At 38.7% G+C, this 17,824-nt stretch overlaps 1 protein-coding gene across 3 annotated transcripts in view; it reads left to right on the top strand.

Annotated features, from left to right (window-relative positions):
- EIF2AK3 (eukaryotic translation initiation factor 2 alpha kinase 3) overlaps positions 1 to 17,824 on the top strand; it is a 68,799-nt gene that overhangs the window by 32,151 nt on the left and 18,824 nt on the right. For all 3 annotated transcript variants that reach the window (XM_028122368.2, XM_028122366.2, XM_028122369.2), the window contains exons 3-11: positions 2,104 to 2,298; positions 5,841 to 5,971; positions 7,577 to 7,811; positions 9,217 to 9,379; positions 10,366 to 10,506; positions 11,282 to 11,404; positions 13,398 to 13,618; positions 13,962 to 14,074; positions 17,677 to 17,799. In XM_028122368.2, coding sequence (XP_027978169.1) covers positions 2,104 to 2,298; positions 5,841 to 5,971; positions 7,577 to 7,811; positions 9,217 to 9,379; positions 10,366 to 10,506; positions 11,282 to 11,404; positions 13,398 to 13,618; positions 13,962 to 14,074; positions 17,677 to 17,799 — 1,445 coding nt within the window. The remainder of the gene's footprint in view (positions 1 to 2,103; positions 2,299 to 5,840; positions 5,972 to 7,576; positions 7,812 to 9,216; positions 9,380 to 10,365; positions 10,507 to 11,281; positions 11,405 to 13,397; positions 13,619 to 13,961; positions 14,075 to 17,676; positions 17,800 to 17,824) is intronic.

The raw sequence follows: 17,824 nt of genomic DNA on the forward strand, positions 1-17,824 counted from the left end.
GGTATGGGGCCAAGCTAGAGGGAAGGGAGGATTGTGTGAGCACTTGTAGTGACTATATGGGCGTTTTCAGGTAAATATCCCTTTAAAGATAGGATTCTACTTGAGGAACAAAGACGTACATAGAGAAATTTTGCTATAAAAAAAGTTAAGATCGGGGCGCGTGGGTGGCTCAGTCATTGAGCATCTGCCTTTGGTTCAGGTCATGATCCCAAGGTCCTGGGATCGAGCCCCACATCGGGCTCCCTGCTCCATGGGAAGCCAGCTTCTCCCTCTCCCGCTCCCCCTGCTTGTGTTCCCCCTCTCGCTGTGTCTCTCTCTGTCAAATAAATAAATAAAATCTTTAAAAAAAAAAAGTTAAGATCATTTGTTTGGACTTTTTTTTTTTAAGATTTATTTATTTATTTTGATAGGGGTGGGAAGGGGGCAGAGGGTGAGGGAGAGAATCTCAAGCAGACTCCCTGCTGAGCCCGGAGCCAGAGCCAGACATGGGGCTCAATCTCACAACTCTGAGATCATGACCTGAGCCAAAATCAAGAGTCAGACGTTTGACTGAGCCACCCAGGCACCCCTTTTTTTGTTGTTTATTAGACTCATACTTCTTTATATTACCTTTTTCCAAAGTTTTGAGCCTGGTCAGGAAAATAGTTGTGTCATTAGCTGAAGTAAGTCGAGATGTATATATTTTTAAATACCAAAAGGTCAATGTCACAAAGCTATGCACTAATAACTCTTCCTCAAGAAACAAGATGTTCGTGGCCAAAAACTTTAGAGTTACCCTGAACTCTTTTCTTTTGCTTATACTATACAGGGAGTCCTCCATGAAATCCTGTTGGCTTTGCCTTCCTGTTATATCCCAAATCTGATTGCCTACAACACTTCCAGTGCTGTCAACCTAATTGGAGCCATCATCATCTCTTGCATGGAGAATGCCTCCACCCTTGCCTCTTATAGCTTGTTCGTGTTCCTTGTGCTTCCTCCAACGTGAAGGGCATTCTTGCACCTTAAGGTCTTTGCAAAGGCTGTTCCCCAGATATCAGCATGGTTAACTCCCCCAAGTTCAGGTTTTGCTCAGATGTTACTTTCTCAGTAGGGCCTACCCTGAGCTCCCTGTTGGCAGTCCCCTCCCCTCCCATACACACGTTTTCTCGTCCCACTTTATCGTGTTCCTTTTTTCCCTGTGGTAATTTATCACTTCACATACTCTGTGATTATTCATTATGTTGTTTGTCTCCCGACACCAGAGTTTGAACTCCACAGGGCAGTTATTTTGGTTTGGTTTGGTTTGGTTTTGCTCTGCTCTCTGGTCTCTCCCAAGCAGCATACTCATGCCCACACGCAGTAGGCCCTCAATACACATTGATAAAAGAAGGAAGGACAACTTTGAGCCTAAAATCAGTAAACTTTGTTCCCAGGCTTGTGGCGCATAGCAGATTTGAGAAAGTAAGTAAAGGATGGGATACCGCTTGAATCAACCTGTCTTCCATGGATCTGAGCCTGTGACAGTAATTGCCCTGGATAAAATAGGTCTGGGAGATACTGCGTATACTATCCCTTTACTAGAAAATCATATTGCACATTAGCATTTTTTTTAATAGAGCACGGGGGAGGTTGGGAGGGGAGGGGCAGAAGGAGAGGGAGGGAGAGAATCTTCAGCGGAATCCATGCCCAGAGCAGAGCCTAATGTGAGGCTTCATCTTGTGAGATGACCTGAGATTATGATCATGAGATCATGACCTGAGCTGAAATCAAGAGTCAGACACTTAACCAACTGAGCCACCCACGTGCCCCTGTACATTAGCATAGTAACTGCTATAAGAACTCCTGTAATAACCTCTTCTTGAACTCACTTGATCACAAAACTTTCTTTTGGCAGCTCACTTATCATTATGGGACACCCATAGCAAACAGTGTTTCAGAAAAACCATACTAGAATATTATATGTAGGCCCCAGGAGAGACTGTCAGTTGTTTTAAATTGTTTTTTGGTTGATGAACTGCACCATTTCACATCCTGTTCAGAAGGAGGCTGGAGAATGTCAGGCTCAAGACTCCAGCTCTTAGATACTAAAGTGATTCTCCCTTTAAAAGTTAGCTTTTGTTTTAGGTATTTGGGAATAAGATGATCATCCCTTCTCTGGATGGAGACCTCTTCCAGTGGGACCGGGACCGTGAGAGCATGGAAACAGTTCCTTTTACAGTTGAATCACTTCTTGAATCTTCTTATAAATTTGGAGATGATGTTGTTTTGGTTGGAGGAAAGTCTCTCACGACATATGGACTCAGTGCATACAGTGGAAAGGTGAGTGAAAATGTTGAATTATTTGGGGAGAAGTCAGAATAAATAGGGATGGAAGAAATAATTTATTAAGTTATACTATTACTGGTTGAGGTTTATTATTATTTGTCCCTCAAGGATATCATTTGTTTTAATAAAAGAATTATGAAGTAGAAAGGGCAAAATATTATTAAGAAAACTAAATGTATCCAAGACAACAGAAGGAACAGCAGAGCCAGGAATAGCAGGAGGAAGAGAATTAATAAATAAGGTCTAGTGTGTGTCAGTTGCATTTTACATACATTATTTTGAAATTGTCACAGTATTCCTAAAGATCACACATTTTTGTTTCCATTCGGACAGATGAGGACTCCTCCAAATATTAATAATAATCCCGATAAGAATACTTGCTACTAATTTATTTATCTAGTTTGATCCTGTAATCCAAGAGGAAAGTTGTACTCATTTTACAGATGAGAAAACTGAGACTCTAAAAAAGTTCAGAAACGTCTGAGGTTAGATTTGACTTAGGTCTGTCTGATGGTAAAGTTATACTATTAAGACCTAGATTTTCTGTAATGTTAGTTTTTAGGATATAACTGTAATGTGCTCCTAAGATTGGGTCTTATACTATAAATCTCTTATTAGGAATAATTAATTAAAAACATCCTTTGTAGAAAGGTAAAAATCTTTTATTTTATCCATTCATCTGGTGATGGACATAGTGGCTCTTTCCATAGTTTGGCTATTGTGGACATTGCTGCTATAAACGTTGGGGTGCACATACCCCTTTGGATCACTACATTTGTATCTTTGGGGTAAATACCCAGTAGTGCAATACCCAGTAATTGCTGGGTTGGTATGGTAGCTCTATTTTCAACTTTTTGAGGAACCTTCATACTGTTTTCCAGAGTGGTTGCACCAGCTGCATTCCCACCAACAGTGTAGGAAGGTTCCCCTTTCTCTGCATCCTCGCCAACATCTGTCATTTCCTGACTTGTTAATTTTAGCCATTCTGACGGGTGTGAGGTGGTATCTCTTTGAGGTTTTGATTTGGATTTCCCTGCCAAGCAATGTCGAGCACTTTTTTGTGTGTCTGTTGGCCATTTGGATGTCTTCTTTGGAAAAATGTTTGTTCATGTCTTCTGCCCATCTCTTGATTGGATTATTTGTTCTTTGGGTGTTGAGTTTGATAAGTTCTTTATAGCCATCAAAAAAACCGAATCTTGTCATTTGCAACTAGAGGGTATTATGCTAAGTGAAATGAGGAAAACATGTATCATATGATCTCACTGATATGAGGAATTCTTTTTTTTTTAAAGATTTTATTTACTTATTTGACAGAGAGAGAGCGACAGCAGGAACACAAGTGGGGGGAGTGGGAGAGGGAGAAGCAGGCTTCCTGCCGAGCAGGGAGCCCAATGCAGGTCTCAATCCCAGGACCCTGGGACCATGACCTGAGCTGAAGGCAGATGCTTAATGACTGAGCCACCCAGATGCCCCTGATATGAGGAATTCTTTTTTTTTTTTAAAGATTTTATTTATTTATTTGACAGAGAGACAGAGTGAGAGAGGGAACACAAGCAGAGGGTGTGGGAGAGAGAGAAGCAGGCTTCCCGCTGAGCAGGGAGCCCGATGCGGGGCTTGATCCCAGGACCCTGGGATCATGACCTGAGCCGAAGGCAGACACTTCGTGACTGAGCCCCCCAGGTGCCCCGATATGAGGAATTCTTAATCTCAGGAAACAAACTGAGGGTTGCTGGAGTGGTGGGGGGTGGGAGGGATGGGGTGGCTGGGTGATGGACGTTGGGGAGAGTATGTGCTATGGTGAGCGCTGTGAATTGTGTAAGACTGTTGAATCACAGACCTGTACCTCTAAAACAAATAATACATTATATGTTAAAAAAAAAAAAAGAAGATAGTAGGAAGGGAAAAATGAAGGGGGGGAAATCAGAGAGGGAGACGAACCATGAGAGACTATGGACTCTGAGAAACAAACTGAGGATTCTAGAGGGGAGGCGGGTGGGGGGATGGGTTAGCCTGGTGATGGGTATTAAAGAGGGCAATAAAATAAAATAAAATTTTTTTAAAAATCTTTTATTTTAATCCCTTAACCTTTATATGTGAATATTTTATATAGAGAGTTAAGAATAAAACAAGGAAGAGTAGAAAAATGATCTTTTGACTCTTGGGTTTTTCAAACGTTAATGATTCCTTATCTGAATGTTAGGCCAGTAGCCCCCTCTTGCTCTTGCGGGTGCTTCTCTGCCTTCCCCACTGCCCGCATCCACATTGTACTGAGGAGGCAGGGAGATCCTCCGTTGCCTTCAGTATTCTCATCTGTAAAACAGTGAGATTGAACCCAATCGTCCGGTTCTCTGATTTGATGTGCTGCTACAAAATTCTGGTATTCTAGCAGGTGCGCTACTCTCTGTGAGGATTTTAGTTCAGACCATGCTAAGAGTCCTCCTTTTTCTTTCTAATGAAGATTTGAAGGAGGCACTTTTTTTTAAATTTTATTTTATTATGTTATGTTAGTCACCATACATTACATCATTAGTTTTTGATGTAGTGTTCCATGATTCATTGTTTGGGTATAACACCCAGTGCTCCATTCAGTATGTGCCCTCCTTAATACCCATCACCGGGCTAACCCATCCCCCCAACCCCCTCCCCTCTAGAATCCTCAGTTTGTTTCTCAGAGTCCATAGTCTCTCATGGTTTGTCTCCCCCTCTGATTTCCCCCCCTTCATTTTTCCTTCCTACTATCTTCCTTTTTTTTTTTTAACATATAATGTATTATTTGTTTCAGAGGTACAGGTCTGTGATTCATCAGTCTTACACAATTCACAGCGCTCACCATGGCACATACCCTCCCCAGTGTCTATCACCCAGCCACCCCATCCCTCCCACCCCCCCCACCACTCCAGCAACCCTCAGTTTGTTTCCTGAGATTAAGAATTCCTCATATCAGTGAGATCATATGATACATGTCTTTCTCTGGTTGACTTATTTCGCTCAGCATGATACCCTCTAGTGCCATCCATGTTGCTGCAAGTGGCAAGATTTCATTTTTGATGGCTGCATAATATTCCATTGTATATATATACCACATCTTCTTTATCCATTCATCTGTTGATGGACATCTTGGCTCTTTGAAGGAGGCACTTTTAAATACTATAGCTATTAGGAAAAGTTTAAGTCTTTAAAAACCTAATACTTCCATCAAATGGAAACTCTGAGGCTAATTTTTTTTTAATTCACCTGGAATTTTATTAATGATATTATTGCTAGGAGATCACAACTGGTTATCTGTTTCTTTTCATGTATTCCATGGAAACCCCCCAAATAAAACTAAAATTTTCTAAATCCTTAAATTCATTCCCTGAACGAAATACTTATTGTTTTCTTTATGGTTCTAAGTAACTCATTTTAGGAGTTGATAGTTTAACCGATGCTTCTTAATACTTAGAAATCTCAATTTTGTATAAATTATATTGATTCTTTTAATGTCTCTGATCTCCTATAACTTGTATTCTTCACAAAATTTCTGTCTGTCTTTTCAGGTGAGGTACATCTGTTCAGCTTTGGGTTGTCGCCAATGGGATAATGATGATATGGAACAAGAAGACATCCTGCTTTTGCAACGCTCCCAGAAAACAGTTAGGGCTGTCGGACCTCGCAGTGGCAATGAGAAGTATGTATTCAGAGAATGCTGCTGTTGATAATTACAAGTTCAGCAAAACCCAAATTTATCAGATTTTTCTTTATGGAGATTTCCTGAACTATTTTCTTGTCCTAAAAACATACAACTCTTTTAAGAGAAACTTAGGCCCTAAATTAAAAATGGTCTCATGATTATCAAAAAAGTCCAAATTGAAAACTCCCACCATAAGCTCTGGAGTTGGTAACCGGGAGAAGGCCCATACAGTGACTATAGCAAACCTCACTGATCGAATTTCTTTGAATGCAGAGCACTCTTAAGACAAAGTTAATGTGCTTTAATTCAACTTGCATCTCTGACTCTGTAGTTCTCTCTAGTAAGTAATTTCACAGTGTGTTTGACAACCCCAATTTTAAAATATGTTTAAATTAGTCTATTTTCTTAAAGTGTTAAAGTATAATTTATTTGGTCAAACGCCTTGTTTCCCTTTTCAAATAAAGAATTATGTAATTTTAACATTTAAATATGTGATTAAAAAGTAAGATGATTAGATGACATGTGCTGATCCTAAATCACATGCTTGATTTTTTTTTAAAACCTTTCTTAAATTTTAACTTGTCTGTAGTAAAAATCATTGGAGATCTCATCTTTATCTTTTAAAAATGAACCAGACTTTCAGATTTTGTCTAATCTGATGCAATATCATTCAGTTTCCTTCCTGTTTTCTCAAACTCAGTTAAGAAAATATTTCTGTGTTCACCGAACTATGAATAGGGCTTTGCATCTGCTGGCAACCTGACCTTCTTTATCCTGATGGGATTTTGTCTCAAGTATTTGAGTGCCTGCTGGGTGTCCAGCCACCAATAGGAACAGATGTCCAACTTAATAGAATTTTGAGTTACCAGAATAGGAAGAGTCTGGGGTCTAAGATCCATGTTCCTTAAGTATATTTTTTTAATAGACATCAGAATTATTAAGCCATTTTATATCTAAGTAACAAGTCATTATACTGTCAATAGCTAAGTGATTTTTCTATGTATTGATTATAGAGGAAACATTATTATTGCCACTTTATGGGTGAGGACACTGAAACTCAGGAAAGGTTCAATGACTTGCCAGATCTCAGGAGAGATCTCAGATTGGAACTGAGGTGGTATGACCTTCAGCCTTGGTACCCTGGGTCACATTGCCTTTCAGGGCTATGTTTTCATATAAATATAAAATTGATGCATTCAACTTGCTGTGTACCATTGATTTACTGGGATGTATTAATTTCTCTGCACTTGAATGAAATGTGCCCAGACTTTAATAAAGCAGACTGCTGCATTTTAAGGTAACTTTGATGTGTCTGGAGAAAATCGTTCTGATTTGGAAATGTGAACATTTGTTAATTTTTGAGGGAAAATCTGTCCCATAGCCATTGTTGTTTTACAACGTAGAACCATTGTTTCTAAAGGCCCAGAACAAAGTGATGCCCTCTTGTGGCATAAACCAGCAGAGCACTTCCAGAAAATTATGTTGAGTTCTTTTTCTCATCACAAAATTTTAGTGTTTGCTTCTTGAATCTAGAATCGTTCTTTATTATTTGGTCCCTTTACTTAAGTGTAAATTTCTAAAACAAACCTTTGTAAATTTAAGGTGGAATTTCAGTGTTGGCCACTTTGAACTTCGGTATATTCCAGACATGGAAACTAGAGCCGGATTTATTGAAAGCACCTTAAAGCCCAGTGGGAGCAAAGAAGGGTCTAAAATTATTTCAGATGTGGAAGAACAGGAAGCCACCATGATGGACACAGTGATAAAGGTCTCAGTTGCTGACTGGAAGGTTATGGCGTTTAGCAAGAAGGGAGGACATCTGGAATGGGAATACCAGGTACCTGAAACCACTGAGCATTTATAAATACATTTTTTCCTTTCCTAGTTTGACCAGACTTATTGGGTTGAGGGAAATAACTGTCATTTTGGATTCTCAGCCTGTTCTCTATGCTTTAAGATATGTGTAGCTCCACACCTGCTAGAGTGGCTCTTCTGAAAAAGACCACAGAAAACAAGTGCTGGTGAGGATGTTTGTTATCTTTGTGCCCTGCTGGTGGGGATGTGAAGTGGTGCAGCCACTGTGGAAAACAGTATGGAGGTGCTTTCAAAAATTAAAAAGAGAACTACCCTATGATCCAGCCATCCTGTTTCTGGGAAGATAGTCAAAGGAAGTGAAATCAGTATCTCAAGGAGATATCTGCACTGCCATGTTCAGTGCATCATTATTCACAGTAGTCAAGATATAGAAGGAGCCTAAGTGTCCATCAGTAAATGAATGGATAAAGAAAATGGGGTGTGTATATGTACACAGTGGAATATTATCCAGCCTTAATGAGGGAAATGCTGTCATTTGCTAAAACATGGATGAACCTAGAGGACATTATGCTAAATGAAATAAACCAGGCACAGAAAGAAAAAGTGTATGGTCTTACTTACATGTGGAATTTTAAAAAAGTTGAACTCACAGAACAGAGAGTGGAATGGTTGTTGCCAGGGGCTGGGGGATAGGAGAAATGGAGAAATGTTGGTCAAAGGGTACAAGATTTCAGTTATGCAGGGTGAATAAGTTCTGGAGATGTAATATACAGTGTGGTGACTATAGTTAAGAATACTATATTGTATACTTGAAATTTGATGAGAGTAGATCTCAATGCAGGGCTTGAACTCACAACCCTGAGATCAAGACCTAAGCTGAGATCAAGAGTCAGATGGATGCTTAACCAACTGAGCCACCTAGGTGCCCCAAGGGTAGATCTTTAAAAAAATTTTTTTTTCTTGTCTGTTGAGGTATAATTGGTAAACAAAAACTATATATATTTGAGGTGTACAGCATGATAATTGATATGCATACACATTGTGAAAGGAGGGTAGATCTTTTTTTTTAAGATTTTATTTATTTAGTCGACAGAGAGAGAGCAAGGGAGCACAAGCAGGGGGAGGGCTCCTACTGAGCAGGGAGCTTGATGCGGGGCTCGATCCCAGCACCCTAGGATCATGACCCGAGCCAAAGGCAGACGCCTAACTGACTGAGCCACCCAGGTGCTTGATTGTGCTAATCATTTCATAATGTATATATGTGTCAAAATATGGCATTGTATACTGTAAATATATACATTTTTATTTGTCAATTATACTTGTAACGCTGGAAAAATTTTTTTGTGATTTTTAAATGTCATTTTAGGAGTTGATTTACATAAATACTGCTTGAAATTATGTAAAATTTCTTTTCTATTTTTGTTTAGTTTTGTACCCCCATTGCATCTGCTTGGTTGGTTAAGGATGGAAAAGTCATTCCCATCAGTCTTTTCGATGATACAAGTTATGCATCTAACAATGAAGTGTTAGAAGATGAAGAAGACATTGTAGAAGCTGCTCGAGGAGCCACAGAAAACAGCGTTTACCTGGGTGAGTAGTTGTCTCATATCTAGCGATAGGACATATTGACATTTAAGTTTTATTCCTACGTTGTTCCTTTCTACCTCCGGTATGCCTATAGCAGTTTTAATTCCTCAAAACATTCCCTGGCTTAGATTGCCCTTAAGATTTATACTTTGGTTTCCATTCCTGCTGTTTTTTTCCATTTATCCAGTTCTGAAACTTTCAATTACTACGGCATATTCTTTTCCTCTGAGACCCTATTAGAAAGGCTTAGAAATGTTGCCATCATACAGCATTCTGTAAATTATCCTCAGATTCTAAAACTTTCTACATTTGTATTTGCATCTATGTCAATTTGCCCGCCTCTTAAAGTTATGTTTATTTTTTTCTATGTATCTTTACAACTTATCTGAAAAATAGTAACCAAATTCTTGTGTGCTTCTGGGCAATTGGAGGCCTTTACAAAATAAAATTTGCAGACTTTTGAGTCTCATTATTTGCACTAGTGTTGGTGGTCAAATACTCAAAATTCTTTAAGCTCTATCAATGTGCCACCCACCCCTCAATCTCAATGAAATGCAAGAATTTGGAAGAATAACATGTCACACATGTATTATGATAGTATTTAACTGGCGTGTTAGCAGTATCTGTGGAATTACAGGCGTTTTGTTTTCCTTAAAAAGGAAGTTACTTCATCTAAACTGTCAGTTTTATAAGTGTGCAGTGATTTCTTTTCTTTGAACTTTCCTACTGGAAGTGTTCCAGTAATTACTGACAATTATTGTTCAGTGAGAAGCAGCATAACTCATGTATAACTTTCCTTTCCATTTCTTGTGAAATAACCTTTAGGTTGCATTCAAGCACTTCAGGCTTGATTCTTCTTTGGAAAGAGTTACATAGCACGTGAAGAAATAACAAATTAATCTAATTGTATTAAATCAAAATGAACCTTTTTGAAAAAAATCATTGGTACTTGATTCTAAACCTAATTGACAGTGTCCTCCTTGACTCAGGAATGTACAGAGGTCAGCTGTATCTGCAGTCATCAGTCAGAATTTCAGAAAAGTTTCCTACAAGTCCCAAGGCCTTGGAATCTGTCAATAATGAGTATGCAATTATGCCTTTGCCAACAATCAAATGGAAACCCTTAATTCGTAAGTGAATCATGAACTTTTGTAATATTATTGAGGTGTAATATTATTGAGGAAAAATATAATTATCTTTTACAGCATGATTTCATTGAAACAGCAGCTGCTCCTAAAGAAATCAGTGTTAATAAAATATTTCTCTAGACAGCACAGATACACTCTTTACCATTCACTGACTGTACCTAAGTATCATTTAACTCTTAACATATTAAGAATATTTATGAAACAGGGGCACCTGTGTGGCTCAATTGATTGAAAGGCCAACTCTTGATTTCGGCTTGGGTCATGATCTCAGGGTCGTGGGATCAAGCCCCACCTTGGGCTCTTTGCTGGACATGGAGCCTGCCTGAGATTCTCTCTCTCCCTCTCCCTCTGCCCATCCCCCTGTGCTTGCTCATGTGCTCTCTCTCTCTCTCTCTCTCCCTTTATTATTCTCTAATAAAAAACATTTTTTAAGAATATTTATGAAACATCTGGTTATTACATCATATTCTTTGAGACATTTAAATGAGTTGAATTCAAGTAGTAGGCCACCTACTTCCTTCAGTTATCTTTCCATGGCTTGTATGTGTTTTTTATCACATATGTCACATCCTATTTTAATTACTTGTTTAAACGACTCATCTTCTTTACAAGACTGCTTTTCAAGGGGGAAGAACCGTAAGCCATTTACTTAACATATTTAAACAGAACTGTGGTTGAATATCTATTTTTTGAATTAATGAGGTACATGCATTGTCACTGAAGTCTCAACAGTTAAGATTTTACCATTTGCTTTTAGATTCTCCTTCCAGAACTCCTGTCTTGGTAGGGTCTGATGAATTTGACAAATGTCTTAGTAACGATAAATTTTCTCATGAAGAGTACAGTAATGGCGCCCTTTCCATCTTGCAATACCCATATGGTAAGTGTGATGAAGCTTGTATTGAAAATGCTGTTTTATTTTTCCTTTTAGTTTATTTATTAATTTGAAATTAATTAGTAGAATTCAAATGAAAGGTAGTTTTTGGAAGGTAGAAAATATCTTCGGAGGAATAGTATGAATGGTGGCCAAAGGTGCAAGTTCCAAAGTTAGATTGCCAGAGTTCAAATCTCAGTTTTGCCACATACTAGGTTGGGCACACCTAATTTCACTGCGTCTTGGTTCCTTCATCTGTAAAGCAAGGATGGTAATCCTGATATTTATTTATTGGGTTGTTATGAGGTCTAAATGAGATAATGCACATACAGTGTTAACTAGCACTGTGTCTGGCAAATAGTAAGTGTTCAGTAAGCATTAATTCTTGTAATTAGCTTTCATTTAGTTATCAGCCTATTTAATATAATCTGTATAATATCAGCCTATATAATGAAGAAAATAGGTTATGAAAATGCTATAGAATGAGGGGATTTTAATTTTGTCCTCCAACAAGGGAAATTAGTGCAAAAGTCAAGAGTAGGTAAAATTTGACAGGAAATACATTCCTGGGTATGTATGTATTTATTTATTTATTTTTAAAGATTTTATTTATTTACTTGAGAGAGAGAGAGCACATGAGAGAGGGGAGGGTCAGAGGGAGAAACAGACTCCCCGCCAAGCAGGGAGCCCAATGCGGGACTCGATCCTGGGACTCCAGGATCATGACCTGAGCTGAAGGCAGTCGCCTAACCAACTGAGCCACCCAGGCGCCCCATTCCTGGGTATTTAAAGTTAGGATGTATTCAGATATGAAAGGACTTTGAATAGTTAGATATAAAAAAAATTGTCAAATCTGCATTAGACAAAAACAGACTCCTCACCATTCACCCTAGATGCTAGCACTGGGAAGTTATTGTAAAATTTAAATTGAAAAAAACAGAGGGCTCTGACCTAGAAGCAACAGTCTTTATCTGATTCCAATCAAAATACAAGGTAAGAGAGAATTGTATAGTCGGTCCACATGGTACAAAATAGAAGCCAAACAGGCAGGCTGCTTTCAGGACAACCTCATTTTGACAGCTTGAAATGAACCAAGGAGACTGTTGGAGATGTTTTCTTCTGAGTTTGCCAAGAATAATTTATGGTAAAATTTGTATTTTATTTATGCCAAATGAGAGTAAAGCTTAAAAACCTTGAAGGAAGATTGAGTACTGTCTAATTCTTTCTTGCATTTAAAGAATTGGATTATTAAAGAGGTAATAAGGGGTGCCTGGGTGGCTTAGTCATTAAGCGTCTGCCTTCGGCTCAGGTCATGATCCCAGGGTCCTGGGATCGAGCCCCACATCGGGCTCCCTGCTCCACGGGAAGCCTGCTTCTCCCTCTCCCACTCTCGCTGCTTGTGTTCCTGCTCTCGCTGTGTCTCTTTCTGTCAAATAAATAAATAAAATCTTTAAAAAAAATAAAGAGGTAATAAATAGGGTGGCCCTATTTATTACCTTAAAACCTTAAAAACCTTAAAACCTTAAAAAAACCTTAAGGTTTTTTTCTAGTCTTATTATTCAGTAAAAAGAAAATCTGTGATGCTTATGGAATAAAGGAAAATATGTTTGTGTAGGAAAAAAGAAAAAAATAGGATAATGAGGCTATTGAAAAGTGTTAAAGAAGGGGCGCCTGGGTGGCTCAGTCGTTAAGCGTCTGCATTTGGCTCAGGTCATGACCCCAGGGTCCTGGGATCGAGCCCCACATCGGGCTCCCTGCTCTGCAGGAGGCCTGCTTCTCCCTCTCCCACTCCCCCTGCTTGTGTTCCCTCTCTCGCTGTGTCTCTCTGTCAAATAAATAAATAAAATCTTAAAAAAAAAAGAAAAGTGTTAGAGATGAAACTTTAATAAAAGGAATTAGTAATAGAAGTGATAGGAAAATAGATAATTTTTAACAATTAAAAGTGGACCTGTATTGGTTTATCTTTAAAAAAAAAATCTTTTAATGTCTGTTTTTGAAGATAATGGTTATTATCTACCTTACTACAAGAGGGAGAGGAGCAAACGGAGCACACAGATCTCAGTCCGATTTCTCGAGAACCCAAGTTACAACAAGAACATTCGCAAAAAGGATCCTGTTCTCCTCTTACACTGGTGGAAAGAAATAGTTGGAACTATTCTGTTTTGTATCATAGCAACAACTTTTATTGTGCGTAGACTTTTCCATCCCCATCCTCACAGAGTAAGACATTTTTTAGAATCTAATGTATTTCAGAGTGTTGGGAGAAAGTGTGTATGTGGTGGGGGCTGAGGGGACATTTACTTAAGTTTCACCATGAAGTCATTGTCGCCCATCCTCTCATCTCTCCTGACTTACCAGCCCTTCACTCCTCAACTTGTTCCCATCTGGCCTTCACCCATCCCATCTCACTTCCCATGGACAAGGGAAATGCTGTATTCTGTGTTCTTAGAATACTTTTCTTTTTATCCATATTACTTACTTTTTAAATGTTATTTTATAGCTTAAGATTGTTGGCTAACTTCAATTCAGCTTTGACAGTGATTTTTTTCCCCCACCTTATCAGCAAAGGAAGGAATCTGAAACTCAGTGTCAAACTGAAAGTAAATATGACTCTGTCAGTGGAGAAGCTAAGGACAGTAGCTGGAATGACATTAAAAATTCTGGATATGTATCACGGTAAGAGTCTTTTCATATATAAAGTATATATGTGTGTGCTGCAGCTTCTGGTGGCAACTGTTTGAATCAAGGAAGAAATGACCTCTAAACTAAGATCTTGTTTAACTTTTTCTTTAATGTGTCAATATCCAGGGAAATAAAATATAGACTTAACCCTCAAGTAACTTAAATTTATTCAAAGTGGTATGTGCCCTAAGAAGGATAAAAATAGTGTTACAGAAGTTCAAAATTAAGTTCTTATTCAGGGGCGCCTGGGTGGCTCAGTCAATCCCAGTGTCCTGGGATCGAGTCCGCATCGGGCTTCCTGCTCAGCAGGAAGCCTGCTTCTCCCTCTTCCACTTCCTTTACCTGTGTTCCCTCTCTCCCTGTGTCTCTCTCTGTCAAAAAAATAAAATCTTTAAAAAAAAAGTTCTTATTCAGACAACTTTGTTATCGAGGGTCTGCTGTGTACTGGGCTTGGCATTACCAGTACCGAATTATTATTGTGTTGTTAGAGTATGATATTAATCTCTATATGTTAACTTAATCTTCAATTATTTATTTCGTCTTTATTCTGTCTGGAACAAGAAGTAGAAAAATGAGGGGAAATATACCAGTAGGTAATTTTAAAAGTAGAAGAGGGAAGTGAGTCACCTAAAAAGTAGGCAATTCAAATAATTTGAAGGTAAAATAAAAGTAGAGAATCTGTTAACATCTGTCAGGCATACAGGTTTTTATGCTCTGTGGTACAGGAAGTGGTGCTGTGGTTCATTTTTCATATTACATGATTTATTGCTACATTTTCCATTTGTTTTGATATCATAGTTAACACTTGTTGATATGGGAACAAGGAAGAGATACAGAACCTTACTGCTTAATATCTAGGGTAATGGTTTTATGACAGAAAAGATTGAAAATTACTGTGAAAATGTGTGATATATGGATAATGTGTAGACCTAATTTATCTAAGCTGCATTCATACTGTATTATCACAGATTGAGAATTGACTGTAATCAGTTTGTTTTAGCTACAAGTTTCCCAAAGCAGAATTTACTAGGTGACTAAGAAATGGCAAAGGCTTTAGTACCCTTCTGATAAAGATGCTGACTAATATGCGAGCTGGCAGAGAGAGGGAGAGAACTAGAGACCTGACAAATCTCAGGAGGTAATCCACCACCGAAGCCATTCATGGTTCATTCAACATTTACTCTGAACAACCGAGCACAGGACAGTATTTCTGGCTTTGGGAGAAATAAAAAGACTGGGCCTATCCTGGAGGGGCTTAACGTCTATGAGGGAAGATAATACTGGGCAAAACAAACAGCTAAGGAAAAAGCCATGAACTATAAGTGACTCAGTCACTGGTTGTGATTATTCAAGAGGGCATCATAAATGAGGTCACATTTTCATTGAACCTTAAATTGTGAGTAAGAAAGAGTTAGGTAAAGACAGGGAAGAGTAGGGTGGAATGAATAAACATACATCTCTAAGGCTGTTGTGAAGAGAACTGGAATAAAATACTCTGAAACTGAATTAGATTTAATTTTCCTTTCACTTTATTCAGTATGGCGAGTACAGCTGATTGTTTTTCAAATCTGGGAGGCTCAATAATAATACCTAATGCTTACTGAATGCCTACTATATTGTAGGCATTGTGAAGAACCTGAGCCCTGGGTTCAGTCATGCATTCAAGTCTCAACTTTGTCATTTGTCATTTGGGACCTTAGGCAAGATGATACTTAAATTTTACAGAGTCTATAATCATATATATGTTATCCCTCTTTTCAGACGACATATTCATTTTCTTTAATACAGGACAATAAGGCAATTGACCCTGCAGGAATAGGATGTGAATTTCATGAGCTTTGTAGTTGGGGAGATGGATCTGTACCAAAGCGCCTTGACTGGCTATTCTTAGGGCTACAGATTATTGTTCTTCATTCTCTGTGAAGGTAATTGGCCCATGGAGGATTGGGATCGATTGCCTCTCCTCAACTCCAATGCTGCTCTAACCAGCTAAGCCAACTACTAAATTAATATGAGTGTGCAAATCATAAAGTAATAAACTTAGCCTTATGAGAGACAGTAAAGATAATCGAATTCAACTCTCCCCCATATGGCTGAAAGAACAACTTCCATAGCATGCATGCATTCATTTATTTTTTCATATATTATTTGACGGAGATTTGTTAGACCTTCTATTTGCCAGGTAAGCGCAAGCTCTGGAGATACAAAAAGAAGCAAAAATGCTTTCCTGCATTCAAGGCCCCCACAATGTAGTGGCAGTAGGGAGAGTGAGCTGCATACAGATACCTGCAAAATATTGAGATTATGTTTAAATAGTTTAAAAAGCTATGTGCAAAGTGCTATGAGAACTTAAGACAGGGGTCTAGGAAGGCTCCACAGTGGTAGCGAGATGAGCAGAATGAAGGGAAAACAGAGTTTCATTAAGTACAAAGAATTAGGCCATCTCAGTAGAGCAAATAGCAGAAGCAAAAGCCCCAAAGTTGCGAGAGAGCCTGGTGCAAGTCAGCTGAAATCTAGAGTGCAGAGCAAAGAAGTCAGGTGCATAAGGGAGATGAGGCTACAATGTGCAGGTCAGCCTATAAGTCACAGATGCGGGGTTAGCTTCTGTCTGAATTTCTCTGGTGATGAGCATACTGACTCATGAGGCAACCCAGCCAATTTCACACAACTTTGGCTCCTAGAAAGATTTCTGGCTAAAAAAAAATAAATAATAGGATTGATTACATTTTTTTCCATAAAATTTATAGGCACTGATGTAAGATTAAGTTATGTTTTTTTTTCTTTTCTTTTTTTAAGATTTATTTATTTGAGAAAGAGAAAGAGTGCACGTGGCAGGGGGCGGGGGGAATGGGCAGAGGGAGAAGGAGAGAGAGAATCCTCAAGCAGACTCTCCACTGAATGCGGAGCCTGACTTGGGCTTGATCCCAGGACCCTGAGATCAGGACCTGAGCCAAAGCCAAGAGCAGGATGCTTAACTGCCTGAGCCACCCAGATGCCCCTAAGCTATGTTTTTCTGAGTGCAGAATGCCATAGGAAGCAAAAGTTTAGAGAACGAAGGATAGAATATTTTGGTAGGTGATGGAAAGTTTTGGACGGGTTAGATCAGTAGTAAAGTTACTGTAAGAACAAGTGATTAAGAAGCGATTCCCAGGGCACCTGGGTGGCTCAGATGGTTAAGCGTCTGCCTTCGGCTCAGGTCATGATCCCAAGATCCTGGGATCGAGTCCCGCATCGGGCTCCCTGCTTCTTGGGAGCCTACTTCTCCCTCTGCTTCTCTCTCTCTCTCTCTCCCTCTCTCTCTCTCTCTCCCTCTGTCTCTCATGAATAAATAAATAAAATCTTTTTTTTAAAAAAAAGGAAGCAATTCCCAATTGAACAGAAACTTTTTTATTTTTTATAAATTTCCTAGGAAAAAATTAGAATGGGCTTGCTTCATTTATATAAACAGAAGAACAAAGAATGCTAGTAGTCAAATTTAAACTATAATCTCTATTAATAAAGTTCTCCGAGACTTACTGAGTTTATGTACTTTTTATACATCATAAAGTAAGATTGAACTATTGCCTTATTAAATTTCCTTTTTTTTTTTTTTTAAGCTATCTAACAGATTTTGAACCAGTTCAGTGCATGGGTCGTGGTGGGTTTGGAGTCGTCTTTGAAGCCAGAAACAAAGTAGATGACTGCAATTATGCTATCAAGAGAATTCGCCTCCCCAACAGGTAAGGGAGGGCATTGTTAGTGGGC

The sequence above is a fragment of the Eumetopias jubatus genome, unplaced genomic scaffold (assembly GCF_037043125.1).
Source record: "Eumetopias jubatus isolate StellerSeaLion01/CBP00866 unplaced genomic scaffold, mEumJub1_p1.0 scaffold_9, whole genome shotgun sequence".
Classification (NCBI taxonomy): domain Eukaryota; kingdom Metazoa; phylum Chordata; class Mammalia; order Carnivora; family Otariidae; genus Eumetopias; species Eumetopias jubatus.